Genomic DNA, 20823 nt, shown 5'->3' with positions numbered 1-20823 from the left:
TATACATCTTGGACTAGTATGATACAAAGACAAAATAACAAACCTATATTAATAGCTAGTGGCAAGAAAACTGTTCTGTATAACTACAGATTAATGTAATTTTAGTAGAATTTGAGACTTTCAATAAAAAAATAACTGGATGCATGTAAAATGGTATAAATTCAGTTCATATATGACTCAATATTTTTCTCTGATAACTTTTTTTAATACATGCTAAATGCACTATATGTAATTTATTTTTATTTCAGTAATATTTGCTTCAGCCCTATTAGGGAACTTGCTAAGATAATGAGAGAAATAGCGACACAGGAATTTGAAGTAGGACAAAGAATGAGTGCTGTGGTGGATGAGAATGAGTAGGTCAGAGATGGAAAATATAAACAGAAATTAATAATTAAATTCCTAAAGATTCACTCTTTTTGAATAGTTTCGTAATTATAAATGGTCTCGCGACAGCAAAAACAAAAAAACAGGGAAAAGAATGTAAAGAAGATAAGCAGTGTATGGCGTATCAATGTATACACACCTACAAATCTAAGTTTCTCGTTACCTTTCAAGAATAAAATGAACTGCTTTATGATAAGGCCTTCTCATTGGAGCAAAGTTTTCTTCTGTTTATTTTCATAGCCCTTAAAAGGTCTTCCTTGCCTCCTATATGGATACCACGATGTGTTCTAATTCAGAGACCAGTGTGAGAAAATGGTGCTAATTTGAGACACAGATTCAAACCACAAGCCTCCTCAAACCTGGGCAGATTGGTGTTGATAACCCCAAACCATTAACAGCAATCTGTATTTCTGCCCTACTCAGTACTGAGATTCCTGGTACTGCACAGCTTACTAAATGATTGAACTGACTGATTTGTGTCATTTCTGACCCTTGCCACCCACTCTTTCCTTTTCCTGATCAGCTTTCTTTAGTTGTTCAAATTTCAGGTGAAAAGCTCTCAATTTGAAACATCTCCGTTTCAAGCTGCTTTTCTTGATTCAAGGGAAGTGTTGGGAATGGGGGACAGATGGTTGCCCTTACTATCCTCTGCTGGGGACTCACCCTTTTTTCAGAATATCCTGTATCTTCTAGTTCATATAGCCTATCTACACTTTAGTCCTCAACTAACAATAACCTAGCGAGTCAGTATTAGATCCCCTTTCCGCCTTTCTCCGTTCCTCCCTCCCTCCCTCCAAATACATATCATCCATGCCTCAGCTAGCTCCCACAGTCTTTGGTTGGAGCAAGACAGAAGGAACACCCAGTTGATGTCTTCCCACATTCTCTCATTAAATCCCTTATCTGTCTGTATTTCATTTCCCATTTGCTTGTTCCCTTACAATCCCTTTCAGTTCAACTCTCTAACACAGAAATCTGTAAAACCACAAAGGTAAAGTGGAGGCACATGCAATATTTATAAAAAAGCCAAATTATAATCTTCATAACTCCCTCATTTTCCCAAGTAGGGTCTTGGAATAGTAGCTCTTAACTCCACTATACTGAAAAAACTGACTTCTGTAAATGAAAAATTTTGAGGAGAATGCAAGTATTCACCGAGGATTTCAGCTTCAAAAGCAGCGGCAATCTTGGTACTTCAGCTCCTTCTGCATATTAAAGAAAATAATTTAGAAATTTATGTCATTATCATCTATTTCTGCAGCAAAAGTATCATGGTACCATAGTATTTTCAAGTTTCATACCCCCATAAGTTATATTTTATTTGCTGCAAAATTCAGAATAATTTGAACAAAATCCTCATTTGTGGGAACATACACATACACCTTTGCTCCATGTGGTGTTATTTGATTCCTTCTTTTTGAACAGAACAAAAGGCATGTTGTCTGTTCCAAACAGCTCTTTATTTAAAAGATCATTAAATAAGATACCAAAACACAACAACAATTCCAGTATATTGGTTGTACAACTACCCTAAGGATTTGGGAGTACACAAAAATAACCAAGATATTTCATTCATGCAAGAACTATTAAGTGGACTACTTCTAAGACCTCTATACCTGCTATAAAATAGGATATTTATTTTATTTAAGGAGGATTTTTTTTTAACCATAGGGATTATTCATTGAACCAACTAAAATATTTTTTACATCCTAATAAAAGGCTTTACAATATTAGATTCTAGGAACAGTTGTCTTTAGATACATAAAAACAATATGGTTTTGAAAAAAAAATTTGGAGGAACCACACAATTCAATCCAGACAAAATTATTCCCAAGTCATATTGCTCTGTGACAACTTCCTTTAAGAAAATAATGCAAAATATAGCACATAATAGGTTGTTGGTTTTTGGTTTTTGGTTTTTTTTATGTACACATTTATTTCAGACCTTGAGTTAAATATTTATAGGGGAAAAACATCTTAAATTCTAAAATACTGGATTACAAAAATCTGTTACGCAGCTTGGATTTTTAGAAAATGAATCAGAAAAAGCTGCAATAATGATGTGAAGATTGTCTTTTAGGATATTTCCAGTCACTCCTCAAGATCAGATTCACTGACGTACAAACCCAGCAGTTTTTCATTCACATACTGTTAACACTTTGTTAAGCAGCTTAGATAGTACATCTGGTCAGAGGTCCGCAGTCATTTATGCTGGCAGTCATTTATGAAAGCAATGTGTAGACTATCTGAGAAGCCCCTTATGTACACATAAGAGAAACACACCCTGCAAAAGACTCCTACAACTGAACTTCAGGAGTGAAATAGAAAATGATTCCAGACTAATACTGCACTGTAACTTTTAAGACAAAACCAGCTGGTACTTGACCCACTGGGAGATCAAACAGACCAATGTTACTCCTTGGCAATTCAAGTCCAGTTATGTATGGTTCCATCTTTTTCTTCTGTATGAGGGGATGTGAGGAGTCTCCTGAGACAGCAGCTGTACACTCTCATCTACTTGGAAAAAGCAAGTCTTAGTTGGGCAACTAACAGCTCCTGAAGGCTTTATGTTTCTTAATAGCTGACACCCCTCCAAAAGTTCCTGGGTGGCTCCCATGCCATTTCCCCAGGTTGCCACCTCAGAGGAGTCACTCAGCCAGCTAAAGCTTGCCTGCAAATGAGGTACCACAAAGCTTTTTCTAGTCCACTCTCTGATTATTGGGTCTGTCAGACCCATCCAAGTATCCTGGACCTGAGAGGTTTTGAAATCTGATCATAAACATTGTGCTTTTTTGTGTGTCTTAATGTGACACCTGCTGAATTCAAGAGACTAGATGAGAATAACAGTATTCAGTAGCAATGAATAAAAAGAAACAAATGTTTTAGCTCTTTTTGTTCACAAAGCTTAAAAATGTGATTCAGGTGCTCCCTGGCAGTCCAGTAAATGGAGGGAAATATAAGTCATTTGATATCTATTTATTACCTCATTTAGATACCAGAGCTGTTTAATTATTTATTTATCTATTTCTTTATTTTGCAGGTTTTTTGCAGCCCCCCCATGACTTTGAAATGCTTGAATTTGGTAGCAATGAAAATCTCATTCTCCATGTTCCTTGTGAAGATCAAGCCCTTCCTCCACTTTATTTGCTTCCTGGACACAAAGGTATTAGTTCTGACTCTATCATTATGTCACAGAAGTCAGTACACTTTATTTTGCAGGTTCTCTGCAACTCTTGTTTTATGACTGCCTTCAGTCAGTCCAATATTTTGGATGTGGAGAACATCAATGATCAGTCTGGAACCTTGGGGGATTTAGGAAGGACCTGCTCCTCTTTCTGCCCTCCTACACTCAAGTATTATAGTGGTGGCTTGCATCTTCAGTTTGATACTGCATAGTGCAAACTGGTAACTAATCTTGGGGAAAAAGAATAAAGATCAAGACCAAATTATCATGTCTCCATTGTGTGTTAGTTAAGAGTAGGGTGTAAGGCATAGCCACAGTCATAAATCACAAAATTAAACCCTTTTTAATCTGCAAACTCCACATTTCATCCACTCTGTTCACACCACAGCCATTAAACTCTTACCTAAAACTTAGGACAAAGTTTAGACTTACAACAGAAAAGACAGAAAACAGCAAATTTTATAATATACCACAAGCAAGACTCAAGGAATCTGAAGACTTATCACCACATTTAACCTTGAGAAGAGTAACTATTATTTAACATTTCTTTTAAAGAAAAACTAATATATGCTTCAGAGATGATAAAATTATTCATTTCTTTATGTTTCACTTTTCTTGTATAGGGCATTTGTAAGATTATGGATGATAACTATTAAAAAAATAGAAAATAAAATTAAATCTCAGTTACATTTAATTCAACAATGGAAATAACTGAGAGGTTTCTGCAATTGCTCAGCATGACCATATCCAATATATTAGGAGTAAGAGGAATAATTAAGTATAAAGTTTCTGAATAATTGGTGTAATTATTCATCTATGAACTTCATAAAAACATCAGCAATGGACTATGTAGGAAAAATGTGCTCCTTTGCAAAGATGGAGAAAGACAGCAAATCTCTCAGTAATTGCCTTTATAAAACAAAACTGTCCATATCAGGAGGCAGTTCTTTTGGCCAAGGAAGCAATCTGAGTTCATGGTCTTCAAACAACGTTTTTAAACTTAAGGCAATTACAAGCTGCAGAAAAAAAAAGGGGGGGGGGGAAAGCTGTTTGAATTTATAAATCTTTACATATTGTGAGGGTCTCCTCTGGCTTGAACTTCATTCAGCACCCATTGCTGCTGCAAATACAGCATTGACTTTGCAGACAGTGCACAGCTGGGGCCAAGGCAGGTACCCTGAGGATCCCACTGAAAGAATGTGCAAAATAGAGACAAATATGCATAAGCCTGCGTATTTTTTTTGCTGCTATCATCCGAAAAGGAGGGCTAAAGAAAGGCTGCGATTCCACAGCAGTGAGGTCATCAGGAGATAGCGACAGCTAGAATTGAGATGAGATTGCAAGAAAATTAGGGTCCCCCAGACATCAAACTATCACTTAACAGTTCTGTATATCTAGCTTGATCGTATGGTTTAAGTGTGTTTTCTAACATTTTAATGCTGCTGTACTTGCTTTTCACCCATGACCAATAAGCTCAAATGCCAGCATTGGCTTTTACTGACCATGTTAAAATTGTGGATATTGTTTCCTCATCCAGTTAGGACTGTCTGACTCTGGATGACATTCCTCTGACAGCTCCCTGAACACCTCCATCAGAGGTTAGGGAACAACTGAACAAGCTACCTCCTGCCATACTTCAAGCTCCGCCTTCTCCAGTGACACGCTGGAGTGACACACGGCTGACCCTGTGTGGGTTCACAGCGTGCTGAAAGGAAACGGGTTATTTTAAGCCATTTTCAGCCAGGCAGTCTGGCTAATCGGTTAACTCTGCACTGCAAGGACCAAGTACACAGTCACAGGGTAAGTCCCACTTGAGCGTGGAGCACTAGATGAAGGTGGAACAGTTCATCATCATCATCTGAGGTCTTCTCCATCACCCTGAATATCTAAATCACCTCCAAAATGAAACATGGAAAGGTGCTTTTGTTTTCAAAAATTCTAACACTGTCTATCAAATGGCAACCACATTACCTTACCTTACTAATTTTTTTTATAACTCATACTCTTAAACTAAAAAATGAGAGAAAAATATCATGGCAGCCTATTTCTTTTAGTCTTATTCTTCTATGTTCTGCATGAAATAGTGATCTGTAGTTTCTTTTCTTTTTCCGCCTGTATTGCTAGAAGTGAATTTTGGAACAAACTCTATTCTGCTTTGTTATTTCAGACCAACAAGTAATTTAGATCTCAAAGTGTCCATAATAAGACCAGGGAGCTTGTAGATTTGTTGGAAATACGGATGTTTCTTAGCTACTTGAGAGTATACTGTGTCTCCAGTCTAATTCTACGATAATTTCACACAAAAAAAAAAAAGCTATGAATCTACTAGAACCTTATTTAAGCAAAGCCCTTAAGCACATTAAGCATTTAAAACATTGAGACCAAATGTGCTTAAGTGCTTTGCTGTATTGAAGTCATAATGATTATTACAGTAATTAGTGTACACTCAGTTATATCTTGTGAGTGCATGCTTTTAGTGGCTATTGAATAAATAAACTTATTAATGACATTTGCAGTGAGAAAAGGGTATATCATTAGCTTTAATATAGCGAATATACATTTTATTGTAGAAAACCAATCCCTCCCCATGAAACTAAGTTGGTAAAACCATTGGTATGGGTGTGTTTTTTCTATGCATATCCTTCTGTATGTTGAATAGTAATTGACAGAAAATCTGACCTGTGAAAGGATTTGGAAATTCTCTTTTTTTTTTTTTTTTTCTGGCAATTTGTTGGAATAGCATTGCTTTGAGGAAATACCTCAAACAGAAAACAGGTAGGTTTTCAAAAGCAACATCTGTCCCATTTTTTGCCTCCTGGTCTGAACATCCAGGCTTCATGGGTCTTGCATTATCCCTCTATTTTGAGTGTTGTTGTGACTCCCAGTCCTTTCAGACTGTTTTCCTCCAGACTGGAACCCAGGATCATTGAGATCCTGAATCCCATGTACATATCGCAGACACAGAGCTGGAAAATGTGTAAGTTTCAGGTGGCACTCGATTTCTCAAGGCTTGAAAACAACTTTTTTCGTGCTGGCAGCTTCCCTCCATCAGCTTCCAAGACTGTTTTTAACCCCTGAAACTGCCTGTTGTTGTCACAGATTTGCAGAGGGAGGGAAAGAAAATGCCTTTTAATTGTAAATTTTAGATGTTCTAATTTTAATTCCTCTTTCAAATATTTCTCTCAAGTCTCTCATATAACCAGATTAGTATTCTGATTTTAACAGTGACAGCACAGGAGCGTGAATCAGCTTTTATTTTTTTGTCTTTATTTTTTTTTCCTGAGCATTCATAGATTAGGTAAACACTGTAAATTCTTTTACTGATTTAATAAACTGTTTTCCTTATTTAGTTGGTGATACACAAGACAGACGCACATCTGGATTTGTTCTCACTAACACACTTTGTTAAAGTCTCATTTATGTATTGTTTTCTTAAATTATGACTCTTCAGTGGCGTTAGGAGTCAAGAATTTAAAATTAATTTACAAGTAGGCTATTTAAAATATGAATTTTGAAGCTGCTATTTAATAGCTAGCTGATATTTTCTTTCTTCATTAGACCTAATCCCTAATAAATTAAACTGGCCAACATATAAAACATTGTGGCAGTTCTGACTAGTGTATTATACAAAAATTTGCAAGCATGTATATGTTTTAGATGTTGCATTAAGAAATTGTAAGATTCTCAATAGGGTTTATGGACAATATCGATTCTCTTGGTGTATGTTGGTGTGCTTTATAAAATAGGAAAAGACTACAATGTTGTTGGAAATATGTTGAAATCTCAGTTTTGTACAATACATCATGCTTAGAAACTAGATTTATTTGCAAATGTATTGGTCCAATTAATCTCAAGTAGGAAAAAATCACAATCAAGAAAGAGCAATTGCAAAAAAGACAGTTATGTTATCATCTCGACGATTTTCCATAGTATATTTTCACACAAGTATAATTTTGGATTTGAATAAGATAACCATAACGCACAGTTACCTATAAACTAAATATACATTGCTTTCTTCTGCTGCATCAGTAATACGAACTTCTCTTGAGTATGTATGGTCTTCTAGCTTTGTTCACATGTAGCTGCCGTTTCAGAATATAGGGATTTTTTCTTTTCATTATTTCCTTCTCTTGGCTTGAGTTCTCTAGATCAAAAGCATCTTGCTGAGCTAACTGTAGGATGCAAGAGACAAAATGTTAGGGTTTTTTTGGTAATGAAGGTTATAAATTCCTAGAAAGTTTTATAAAACTTTATTTTAACATCTGCCACCAAGAAAAATCTCTACCATAATAACTGCAGGTTAAAAGAAAAGGAAGGAAAAAAAAGCACAAAACTAAGATCAGGCTAAAGATGTGCTGAATCCTATGGAGGTGATATTTAAAACTCAAATTGATTGAAAACTTCCTAATGATTGTCCCTCTGTAATCACTCATTTAGGCTAAACACCTCCTAAAACACCCACTGCTTGCTGTTTTCAGCTTTTGAGCAATATTTTTATCTGGAACTTCCTACAGCTAAAAAATCAAAATGTGTAATAAACAAATAAGAAATGGAATAAAGCACAAGAAAGCCAAAATTTTGTCAATCAAAATTTCTTATATAACTGTGTTTTGAGTATTACTTGGAGTTTTTTGAAGTGTTTTGTTCAGATTCATTCTTGTTTTATCTGTTAAGATTTCATCCATTCTCTCACCACATTCTTCCATGGTCAAGTACAGTCCTACTGTCTGGTTGAAAGGCATTAAAGTTAAAACATTTTTATACTCTCCTCAGTGTCTCCCTAAGCAATCAAACTCTGTTACTCAATTACTTAATAATTGAGTGCTCATCTGCATTCTATTGAAATGAATGGAAAGACTCTCATGGTTTCAACAGACTTTGGAGTCAATCCTGGATTAATAAGATCACAAGAACTTCTTTCATTACATAAATAATGTATTTCAAGCCTTCTTCAATCCTTCTCCCTCTGGCTCTACCCCTCAATCCTTCTCCCTCTAGCTCTATCCCTTCTTCTTTTATCGTGCCTTATAAACCTCTGCACCGAATAAGCTTGTTCCTAAGCTGAGAGAGGAATTTTTTTTTTAAAGTTTCACATGCAGTACAGTTAGGAGTCATGATTCCCAACCACAAGAGGTGATGCAACTGCAAAGTAAGGAACTGTGATTAAGTCATATGGGCTATTGCATATAGTCAGTTCTGTGGTAGCTCATTTTCAGCAATAAATGTACTGATAAAGAGAGTCCTCAGAAAACTGGTTCTCAAAGATGTTGCAGTCTTTTGTATGGACCATCCCAGCTAATATGAAGGATTGAGAATAAGCCTGCAAATACAGAGCTGGATTTCAACAAACAAAAGAGGATCAAGATTCAGTGAGACTGTCCAAGAACCTGCAAAGCTGAAGAAATTGGGTTTACTGGAAAGTGGGTAGTGACACTGAGATATGGGTTTTTTGCTACACAAAGCAGCTTTCAGTGTAATATATAACAATACAAGAGAATCGTGCCCAGTGTGCCTCTGTGTGATCTTGCATGAGCATAAATATCACAAATGGACTATAAACAATAACTATTTAAGAGCAGCAATCCTTATACAATCACAGTGTCATCTTCCAGAGCCCTCTTTAGGTGTGGGGAAGTGAAAAGCAAAAGTTCCCTTGCTACTGGTTTCCTAGCAATGATAAGAAGCCAGAGTGCCTGGTAAAATTATATGTACACATGGGCATGTGTCCATGCATTTTAATCCATTCTGCCTTAGGGCCTTAAAAGGGTTTTCAGAAACTCTGCCTACATTTGGTTATGCCTCAATAAATCTGCAGTAACTTCACGTCTGTTAAACAGATATTAATTTTGTGTTCTGGCATAGAGCTCACTTTCATGTGTTTGTTTGGTTCCTTGGAATAGCTACAAAGAATGGAGAAAGCATGTAGTTAAGAATAATTCTCATTTATCCATGGGTCGTTATAAAAAACAGACACTCAGCTTGTCAGAAACTACAATAATTCACAACTGTTTCAATAAGAGGCATATTAGAGTTATTAGAGAATATAAAGAAGGGAAGGAAAGCCCAGCCAATGTGGCAGGGGTCACATGGACACGGATTTTAAAACATCACTACAAACAGAGTCTGAGAGCTTAATAGTTGAAACATGCATTTGTGACAGTATGTTTTACCTCCCAATGCTGAAAGGCTCTGCTGTGGCAAACTTTTTGGAGTTGATACACTGTCAGCATTGCTTCCAAGCTGAAACCATCCAGAGCAGCAGGAAACTGTCTTCCTGAAACGAGATCCTCTTCATCTACCTCTACTGTTTCCCCCATTTGGTTGTTTATGTTGTTGACAAGATTGCAGACATTTAGCAGCATCATTTTCCAGTAAGGAAGTTTTGCTCTGTTAATCTAAAAATAAAACACTATTTAACATGTTGCAATTTTTTGTTGGTTTTTTTTTTAGTAATAATGTATGACATTCAAACATTTTGGTAGGAAGAAGTTTATGTGTTTGAAGTACTTTTCATCTGCTCAACTTTTAGACAATAATTAGAGAGTGCTGAAATTAGGCCAACTCATTTATTAAACACACCAAGTCTGCTTCCCCACAGCCTTACCCCCCAGGTAGATATACACAATGAAAAACTAAACTGCTACCAAACCAGAATGGTAGCATTTCATAGTCCTTCTGCACAGGTGCAAACAAAAACACAGATGGAAATTAATATAATATAAATTCACAGGTGTAAATCAGGATAAGGAGTCAAACCCACTGGATAAATGCCCAGTAGTAGAATCCAAGCTGGATGCCTGTGGTTAACTAGACACTCCTCCCCAGTTCAGAACAAATACCAGTCATTTCAAAATTCCCTGAGAAAAGGAACAGAGTCCCTGCTTCAGGGCAAGCTGTCTGATGAGGCTGGGTCTGAAGTTATGGAATCTGTAAGCCCCAGGAGTTTTGGATGTCAGAGAGTTGTGAGCCTGGGAGATGTGAATCAGAGGTCTATGGGCTTAGATGATGACGGAGCAAAGATAAAACAGAACTGTGCAAACAATGTATTCCTGATTTGGTAACTGGACTGAAAAACTCAGACCAACTGTCTTTAGGTGGTCCATAATGGATCTGTTCAGGGATGTTACAGAAAGATAGAAATACAGAAATTTTACCATGGTTTCTCTCAAATTTTGCTTGATCCATTATCCTGCATTATTTACGAGCTATTTAACTTTTAAACCCATTTTTAAAATGTTGAGAAAAATGGATTTTACTTTTCTGCTGGTACTGTTCTTTCCAAGCAGTGGTGGCAGTAGTTTACTTTAGATTTGACTACCAATAGAAAAAAGTAAGTAAAAAACCTAATTTCTACCTTATTCACTGCTTTTCATGTCTTTGCTGCTTTCTTAGTTCTCCTACTATTAATTATTTATTTCAAATTGTATTCCTTTTAGTGGCGAGCATAGAAATTAGTTTCCTTAAACTAGAACTGGTGACATAGCAATCTCCAATCAAAAGCCAGACAGCAAATTTCTATTTATTACTGGCAATGCTTCCTTGCTGTGCACATTAGGATTACACTTTACCTATGAATTGCAATGCAGTTATTTCTTTTCCTGGATGTACAAAGTTAAATATAGGTATTACTTTAACACAGACATTACCTTTTACGCACTGACAGCATTCATTAAGAGTGTGGATGGAGTGCTTACTTAACTGAACATTAAGTAATCACATAATCTGTTGTTTCTTTAAAGTACCTTCCTAACAAAGGGGCATTGTATGCAAGATTTATGCATATTCACCACACCACTATTTTTTGATGGAGAAGAAAGAAAAGGGAAAGAAGAGCAGAAAAAACAAGAAGAGCTGGCATCACTATTAGCTTTAGTTACAAAACATTCCCTTTTGGCCTTAATCATTACTTCAATATACATCTGATATATGCATGTCTTTCAAAGTGAGAATAATTTAGCCCTTTAATAAAACCACTATGTGTTCTCAGATTCCTGACATGGATCAGGGAAAAAAAAAAGTTATTTTACTTTGAGGCTGAGAAGAAAAATCTCAAATCTTATTCAGAAGCTTGAAATTGGTTCTGCATTGTTTACTTTGAGCTCATTTGTTGCCCCATTTAGGTGCCCTAATTAGTCTGTCAAATTATTTGAAAGATGTGACAGGTTCAAAACAAAAATTAACCTCTTTGCAGAATGCCAAATTTAATTAACAGAAGTTAAACTAGCAAAAAGAGCAAGTGACCACTGCAATTTCAAAATCTTCTTTGGTCTGTTTTAAAATATTTGTGAAATATAAAAATAGGAAGCTTTCCATGACAAATGAGGAGGCTTTTCCAGTGCACTCGTCTCTCCTGGATATACAAAAGAAATGTGAGCTAGCACTACAATAGCTAAATTGCAATGAAGAATAAAATCTAGGGGCAGTGCTATGTGAGCAAGTGAGAGTTCTGAGTAAAAGAAAAAATATTCCACTCGGTGGGAACAAAAGAGAAGAAGAAAGGATAGGGAGATTTGTTATGCCTCCCTGCATAATTTATAAAATCTTTTTGATCTAAAGTTACTACTTTATGTTACCCTGATGCATGTCTATGTTTAAAGGATTTTTCTTCTTTATATTAGTAAAATACTTCAATAGCAGACTTCATTATGTGAAAATGGTCTTAGCTGATACTTATGAGGTTAGAGGGAAAAAATGTTGCAGTGCTGTCTGCAAGCATACTTAGTTTGATAAGGGAGTCTAATTCCCATTAATACCACGCATGTATCACCTCAAAGTATTTTTACTTGGGTACACCTGCTTCTGACTTACACTGCTGCCAGCTCACAGAATGAGACTACAAAGCATTACTAACTTCAGTCAAGAGTGATTTTTTTTTTAACTGAACATGGAGGTCTCCAGGTCATGTCCAGTCACTGAGCAGAGCAGTCATGTTATTTTCTACTCCACTATTACAGCAAGCATTACAATCAGACAGCTTTGTTTTATAGGTTATAGGAAATCTCCAAGACACTTATCCTAAAGGAATATATGAAAATACAGTCCAAGATGACCATAACCCAAATGTTCAGGTACATTTCTGATGTGTGATATATTTTCCACACAGGTCTAAGTAATACCAACCAAAGTTGCTCAATGCATTTTGGGAAACACCTACCCAAGACATCAAGGAACCCACATCTGCCAAGATGGAATTACTGTTTTTTAAGATTAACTTGAAAAATATCTGGGAGTGTTCTGAAGAACAAAAAAGACTACAGTACGAATCAGAATTTAAAAGCTATTAATGCTAAAGTGATTATGATATATTCATTTCCATTGTTGAACATGCTTCTGAGATAAGACTCAGATATATGGTTTCCCACACCTCATGTGTCTTGAAAGAGAATTTTAAATCATCTAAAACTGAAATGAGTTTGAGAATATTTCCTTCTTTGACATCAGGCTTGTCCTATGAAAGATTAAAAAGAATCCCAAGTTATAACTTATATCAATCTTTTTATTTCCATTTGTGGTTGAATGATACTCCTGATAGCTTGCTTAAGATACTTCTTATGTTATAATGTATATATCCCAAATGTTTGGGATTTTTTTTTTTTAGAAAAAGAAAGTTCATCTCTCTGCTTTTTGTACTCTTGTCTTCATCTAGTGAAAGCAGATGAAAAACAAATTCATAACCAAGTAAAACCCAAGGTAACGTAGGATGTCTATGGTTCCTTTTCAGAACAGTCACCGAATTTTGTTCAGAATGTAACCATAGAAATAATGAAAATACTCTGTACCTTTAGGCAGAGATGCTATTAAGTTTTGTTACAGCAGAAGTTCTTCCATGGTGTATACTAATGCCTGTAAATTTGATGAGTTTTTGTGTGATGACTGAGTCAGGAAGCCAGTAACTCCTAGGTGACTGTAACGTCATCTGCCTCAGACAAGGAAGCTAAACTGTCTGGGCACATACAGTGAGCAATAGGTGTCCCAGAACAATGAGAAGCTCAGAGGGTCCAACACTTCAGAAAATTAGTGTGGAGTATATTCTAGTAATGGTATATTATTTGACGCAACACTTTTTTTATTCTTTTTTTTTTTCTTTAACATCATCTCAATCTTGTTTTGAGTTCAGGACATTCTTCATGCAAGTGGTGGTTTCAGGTACGCATTTAGGAAGATGGGAATAGAACTATCTGTTTGATACTAAAGAGAGACAGCAGATAACTGTCCACATATTTGTGACACTTTAGGTCGTGTTAGCTTACCAGATCTTCCAAATGGCTCTCTGGATTTTATCTTAGAGGAAAGACAGATAAAGCATTTTAGGGACTTGTTTGATCCCTGTATCTTCTTTGAGATGGAACAGCAGGGAAGGGTGATAAACTGTATTAAATGTTGAAGACAGGTTGTAATAAGCACAGACATACTTCTTTAAAGATGGATAGTGATGCAGCATACAGATTACTTTAAAGAGCAGTTTGAAAAGGGCCAGTAGACACTGGACAGCAGTCTGTGAAGTCAAAAACTTATGGTAACTCCTTCTATAATATCAGATAGACTACTGAATGTTGCAAAAGGTGTATGCTTAAATCGTAGCTGTAGTCTTGATACTGTACTTCACAAGTGTCCACTTAGGAAGATTTTTTTCTGTCAAATCCTAGAACCACAAGTGATTACCCACTTTGCTGCATTTTGAGATCTGAGCTTTCATACACAATTTTTTTTTCTTCCCCCCCCCCCCATCTTCATGCTATTTAAATTGTCTGGATTTCCCATGCTACTTATTACCAAGTCAGTGTCAAAGACGGTTAATGCAATTTAACAGTAATTGCCCTCAGCTGGAACCAGATCTCAGGCACAATACAAGACAGTTGTTATACATACCATCCTCAAATTTGTTGTTCACACCAGAACCATACTTTTGTTCTAATGAGGGTTAAAAGCTAGCAGAGGACAACAGAAAAAATTAAAATAATTTTTCATTTCGATAATGACCGGAATAGCGGCATGCCTCTTGTAGAAGCATTTATGCACCCTTTTTAGTGGTTCCACCATGCCTTACTTTGATGTCAGGAGACAATATATGTTGAACTAATGAATTTTAGATGTTTTTTTAAGGCAGTATAATGTAGAATTAAAGCAATGTCTCCACCATGCATCTACTCCTGTCAACTTCAGGTGTCACTTGACTTATGATACATAGCATAAGGAAATTGACTAGCAAGCTACGTGATGTAAAACAACATGTAAGAGCATTACGGCAAACATCATTACACTATCAACTGGTGCACTATGTTTGTGCATTTTTAGTTATGTGAGGCTGTGCTCTGTTTTGAGAGGGAGGAAAAGATGGAAGTTAGGTTCACTGTTGCACTAAAGTCAGTAGCAGAAATACCAATAGCTGCAGGGTTTCCTCCTAGGGCATGCTGTGCTTTGCCACACAGAGAAAGAACGATTTTTGACAGCCTCCTACATTTAAATTTGTCTCAGGAAAAGAATATCTATTAAATCTTTCTGTAGCTTAGAGAAGCAAGTGGCAAACAGGTTTATTTGGCATATAAGGTTAATTACCATGCCAGTAAAGAACATGGGAACCTAAGAACTGCCAGACCAGATCAAAACAATGTATCTTCTGGCCTCATTTCTTATTCTAGTCTATTCAAAGGATCCTGTGAAAAAAGTCATGTATAAGCAAATGCAGTAAATATACAAGTCTCCCAGACAGGTTTTGTCCTTAACCTTCAACTATTCATTGGCTTATGAACTTCTTTTTCGGGGGAAAATTTTTAATTTCTCATTTTGTTTTCCATTGAATTTAAGCACCACTTGAACTTTATAGAACAAAGAATTAAAGCATTCAACCTTTAAGCCCATGACACTTGTTTCAGGGTTTGTTCTTTAATATGTTGCTGAAGAAATATTAGACATCTATATTTCTTAGATCGTTCATGGAAAATAACAGTGTTGAGGAAATGTTTGTTTATCAACTTCTTCAATATATATATGCAATACTTGCTGCTTCACCTTGTCAATGTGAGACTGGAACTGAATTTTTCTCTATTTGTATCAAATAACATATACATCACTCACAATCTGGCAACTTGTAAAAGAAATGTCATTTATCAGATTAATATTTTCACAGTCATGTCCCCATGTTAAATTCTTAAACCAAAATCAGCATATGAATTAACAGTGTTTGCGTTATGACTGCCTTAATTTTATACACATATAGGAAAAGTTCTGCATAAAACCAGCACTTACGGCTTTGACTCAAGGTTAATTTAGCTTTCATCATAGGCATAATCCTATTGGAAACACATTTCCTTGTATAAATTTACATCTCTGCACATAACACAGTTTTGACAGTTTAATGAAAGTACCAGTGTTACAAGTGAGTAGCACTTTCAGTGTGTCACATCAACACCTTTAAATTTGCTTTGAACTGGAGAAAATCTTACACCAAAGTAATGTCTAGCACTGAACTTTTTGGTCTAGACCATAGGTTATTACTCTGTGCAAAGACTTCTGGGTTTGTAATGAGAATTCATTTGCTCACTACCCCTCAGCTAAAAGAGGAAAAAATAATTACCTTTGATGTGTACATATTGGTCAATAAATCTGCTTCTAACGCTTTCATTTCCTCTTCTGAATCTGGGAATAAACCAGAAACATATGTTTATTATTTCATCATAAATCATGGACATATCAATTCAGCATGCAGAATTTAGATATATCAATGAATTTTGAAAAACAACTTAGATAAAAACACAGCAATGTAATCTAGAGGGACTGTGAGGACTCTTCAGGTAACAGCAACATTACATTAAAATGGATACCCACTACCTTTTTAAAACACGATCAAGCTTACTGAAGTGAATTAAATGATTCATTAATCTCAGTTCACTGGTAGACAGGCCCACTAATCTGTAGCCCTCTGAGCCAACATAACTGCTGCAATATTCTTCATTCAAAATCAGTACAATTTTCATAATCACTATTTGTCACGTCTGCTTACTTTGGAAGAAGATTTTGGATATTTATTGTCAAAGAATATTTAAGTAGCAGCTGAGTGTTTAAGCAAAAGGCAGTTATGATCACTTGACAAGATTTAGTCTTGATTATTCTTGGTTAAATTAAGAATATTTTTACTGATATGAGGGAATTGAGCTTGACCTGTTTATGATACATGCTTTTGACAATGCATATACCAAAAGAATGTATTCTGACTGGAAGTCTTAGGATTTTCTTTATTAATTTCATTGACCTTTGATAGCTCAGCAGACTTGCAAGGCCTGTGATTTTGTAAATAGAATAAAAATTGCTGTAGAAAGAGAAAACAGACACAAACTTTTCTGCTTTGTGCTAGAGTATCACAAGGAAGATGTGGTGCCTTGAAAATGTAGCAGCAATCACAGCTCAAAGATGAGATGTATACAAAAACCAGTTAAATCTTCAGGCGAAACAGAACTCCACATGGCTTTTAGAATTACTGGAATACCAGAAGTCCAAAGCCAAACAATATGCTTAAAACCAAACTAAGCCAGAATCTATTCCATATTCATATAAGTCATATCTCACTTTCATTAAAATGATCCATGCTGTCAGCAGGTAACACCATATCACAGAATCTGTGGATAGATTCTGCCTATGCCTTCATTTCAGGGATCATCACATGTTGTGTCATCACCTTTCACAGAAGATGACACTGTAAGGGACCTTTTATACAAATACGTGCTAATCTGTCATAGAATTCTGCTAGCATAGGAAGCCAACCATTACAATGTTCTTAAAAATCTATGATGTTCAATCTTAATAACAAGACCTCACCACCACCCCTCCTGCATTTCTTCTTTGGGGAAATCTTCCAAACTATCGATGGTTATTCACCTTTTAATTTCAAGCTTAATTTATTTCTAATTACACATTTATTAATTGTTTGTATATAACTTCCTTCACTATAAATTATACCTTTCTATTTGTTATATTTACCTGACTCACGTATTTTCTGAGAGCAATCACAGCCCGTCCCAGCTTAGATTTTTAAGGTGTGCTTCCACGGTGACTAGCAAACAAATGCAAGATCACTGTGCCTTTTGGACATAAACCATTCCCCTGGAAATCCCATAAATACTTCACTGAAAGGCTATGCCCAGACCTATTAGACTCTCATATATTCTCCTCACTTGTAACAGCCTTGTATTCCCCAACACATCAGAGTGTCCCTCCTCTGTGCCTGATGTGATCTTAAGACAGCTCCGTACAGTTTGGATCAGAAGCCTCAGTACTGAACTACCTTAACGCTTACCATTAGCTACAGGAAGCAGGTCTTACACTTTTTTTTGTTTGTCTTTCTTGGCTGAAAAACTTTAGTATCTCATAAAAAAAATGAGGTGAGATAATATGACCAAGTCTTTTATCTCCTCAGACATTTCCAGCAGCTGTGCTTCTGTTAAAAGGAGCTCTTAATAAGAACTTCTATTATTTCCTATGCTATTGCATCTTGTACTGTTGCACTGCTTCTCGTTTCTTTTATTCAGGTCACCTAAAACTTCTCTGTGTTATGCCAATCTCCCTCTGTAGTGATGCTCCTGTTCACCTTTACATTACCAGCACACTACGTCCATTCATTCTTACTGTTTGCGTAGAAGTTGTTATTGAAAATATTAAATAAGACTGTAAATCACTATTACAGCAAGTCACTAGCAACTAATCTCCAACCTAATGCCCTTCAGCCCTTTCAGCACTACTGGTTGTCTGCATTACCTAATCTCTTAACCACTTTACCATTAGCCAAAGTTCTGCTGGTAGCACAAGGTCACCTCAGCTGAATTTCTACTAATGAAAGCAGCAGTTCCTGTGAGTGGGTGAGCAGCACGTATGACAGCATCATGATTTGTGGTGTCCTGGGTCATACCAGCTGAGGACAATGAAAGGACTTGTGTCTGGTTAGCACCTGGTTTTTATATTCTAGAGGATGGAAGATAGCTTCCACATCACTGAGGCTGGAAGATAGCTGCAGACATGGAGGATAGGTAGGTATTAAGAAAAATTTTGATTGAGAAAAGAAGACTGGAGGACATTATTTAGGAGGCTGGTCAAGATTCCTTGAGTGAAGAATAAAACAAGGCTTGGAGGAGGATAAGGGAGAACATCCAGGTAATTCAGGAGTGAAAGAGACAGATGAGGAGTAAAAGCATGAAAACAGCAGACTCTGAGAGAGCCATGTATAAAAAGTCTGGTTACACATTATTGTTCAAATCAGAGGGAAATTAATACAGTTTGATGTCCTCTGGATTCACTTCTTATTGACAAGAAATATAGCTTTATTTCATCTATTCACACTCTACAGGAATAGTTACATTCTACAGGTACACACTTTCCCCCAAGGGCAAACATTTTCCAAAGTAAATTAAAATGAATGATCATTTTCTTTATGCCATAACTGTCTATATTAGTTAAAACTGATCGGCCCCTCCACATAAGTGTCTCTATGGCACCTCTCATTTAAATACAATTTCAAATTTTCAAGAAAATAAACCACCATGTCAGTTACACACACAATTTTGTTTCTGGGGTTTTTATGAGCCTGTTTTAATTTCCACTGAAATTTTTTACTTTAGTGGGCTTTCATTCAGGGTCTACAAAGAGTCGAATTTGAAACTGCCTCACTGAAAATACTAGTCAAGCATTTGTTTAAAAAGCTTCAAACATATCGGGTGAAAACAATAAATATTAAGCCTTGCCACTAAGATCACTGGTTCTCCATACTATACAGAACAGTGATGTCTAACCTGTGATAAAGTGCAGTAATGTGTGTTACATTTTTTCTAGAGGGGAATATAAATTGGAAACTTTTATCTGAAGTGAGAATTACGAATACCGAGTCCTCCTGAAGCTGAAAAATGAAGCTACTTGTAAACTGACTCTTTAAATTTTGTGGAGCCAGAAATTAAAATAATTTGCAAGTTAGTTACAACTGAATTTTGAAGCCTATTCTGCTTCATGTCTGTGTGCATACACCTGTTTAGTCATCACCATACCTATTTTTGGTCAGAAACTTAGGGCATAAATGACACGCACTTAGCTGTGTCATTTTTCAGAGGAGCAGGAAATGCATTTTTAGGACCTCTTTTTTTTAGGTTTCTAAAGCAATTGCTCTTGGATTTGAAATGCACATTCATTAACCTTCCTATTGTGTGACCTGCATCCGATTCAGCATTTTTGGTTATAATTTCAGATCAGTTGCTAGCAATTTTTTCCCCAGAACACTAAAATCATATTTCTGTCACTAAAAAGTGACTAAAGTGCATATATATTCATGCTGATTCGGGTTATGGCAGCTATTCATAAAAGTTGCAGAAATTACGATTTCTACGATAGTTTAGAAATACATGGCATTCAATAAATCACAAATGAGGCAGCATAATCAAGCAGATGGTCTACACTGATGTATATTTCCAGTGACTAGTCTATACTAATTGCCAGGGTGTGGGTGGTGAGAGGAGAAAGGGTTTATAGGAAGGGAGAAAGTTATGGGAGTGACAGAGAAAATGATGCTGCCCAGAGCCCGTTACCAGGGCCGGCTCCCGGCGCCCGGTGGGTACGGCACAGCCGCGGCAGCCCGAAGCGGGTTCACCTCCTTTCTCGTGGTCCCCCTCCAGGCTCCGGCCGCGGGTCAGTGCGAGAGACGCCGGGGGGCGGCGGCGAGCGCCGAGCCCGCGCTGCGGGGGCGCGCCGGGCGCTGCGGGGGGCGGCGGGGGCTTACCTGAGCAGAGGCTGCAGGAGGCCAGGGCCAGCAGCACCACGCACACCAGCTGGGCTCTCATCCTTGCCGCGCCGCCCTCTAGAAAGTAAAGTCCATAAATCCTGGGGAGAGACGGAGAGAGAGACAGACAGACAGACACAGAGAGCCCCGCCGCTCCGCGCCCTCAGCACGCGCGCTGGCGGGAGGCTGCAGGCACCAGGCGGGGGACCCGGACCCTTCCCCAACTATATAAGCCGCGGGGTGATGTCACGGCGGTGCCGCCATCGCCTCCTGAGGAAGCGCCCTCCCTCCTCCTCCTCCTTCCCCCCTACCATCCCCCCCATCCCTCCCCCCCCCCCCCCCCCCCCCCGCTCCCGCTGCCCCCTCCCCGCCGCTCCGCGCCCGCCGGCGCTGACGCCACTCGCCGCCTGACGCACGCGGAGCCCCGCGAGGCGCGCAGCGGGGCGCGCAGCAAACCCCCGCGCCCTCCGCCGCGGGGCGCGGCCGGAGCGGGTTTTTCCCG

At 37.4% G+C, this 20823-nt stretch overlaps 1 protein-coding gene across 1 annotated transcript; it reads right to left on the bottom strand.

The window, feature by feature from the left end:
• Positions 1-1825: 1825 nt before the first annotated feature.
• Positions 1826-20592, bottom strand: NTS (neurotensin). Its single transcript, XM_064450470.1, has 4 exons — positions 20322-20592; positions 16146-16207; positions 9742-9966; positions 1826-7743 (listed from the first exon to the last, which is right to left on the bottom strand). Exons 1-4 carry the CDS (start codon positions 20380-20382, stop codon positions 7597-7599), a joined length of 495 nt encoding a protein of 164 aa, XP_064306540.1. The 5' UTR covers positions 20383-20592; the 3' UTR covers positions 1826-7596.
• Positions 20593-20823: the final 231 nt, after the last annotated feature.

The sequence above is a fragment of the Phalacrocorax carbo genome, chromosome 1 (assembly GCF_963921805.1).
Source record: "Phalacrocorax carbo chromosome 1, bPhaCar2.1, whole genome shotgun sequence".
Classification (NCBI taxonomy): domain Eukaryota; kingdom Metazoa; phylum Chordata; class Aves; order Suliformes; family Phalacrocoracidae; genus Phalacrocorax; species Phalacrocorax carbo.
This window is presented reverse-complemented; position numbering and strand designations above follow the sequence as displayed.

Coding starts and splice junctions, on each gene's coding strand:
- NTS (XM_064450470.1), bottom strand. CDS start 20,382: ATGAGAGCCCAGCTGGTGTGCGTGGTGCTGCTGGCCCTGGCCTCCTGC. Junction 16,208..20,321: donor CTCCTGCAGCCTCTGCTCAG/GTAAGCCCCCGC, acceptor GTTTATTCCCAG/ATTCAGAAGAGGAAATGAAA. Junction 9,967..16,145: donor CCAATATGTACACATCAAAG/GTAATTATTTTT, acceptor TTTTATTTTTAG/ATTAACAGAGCAAAACTTCC.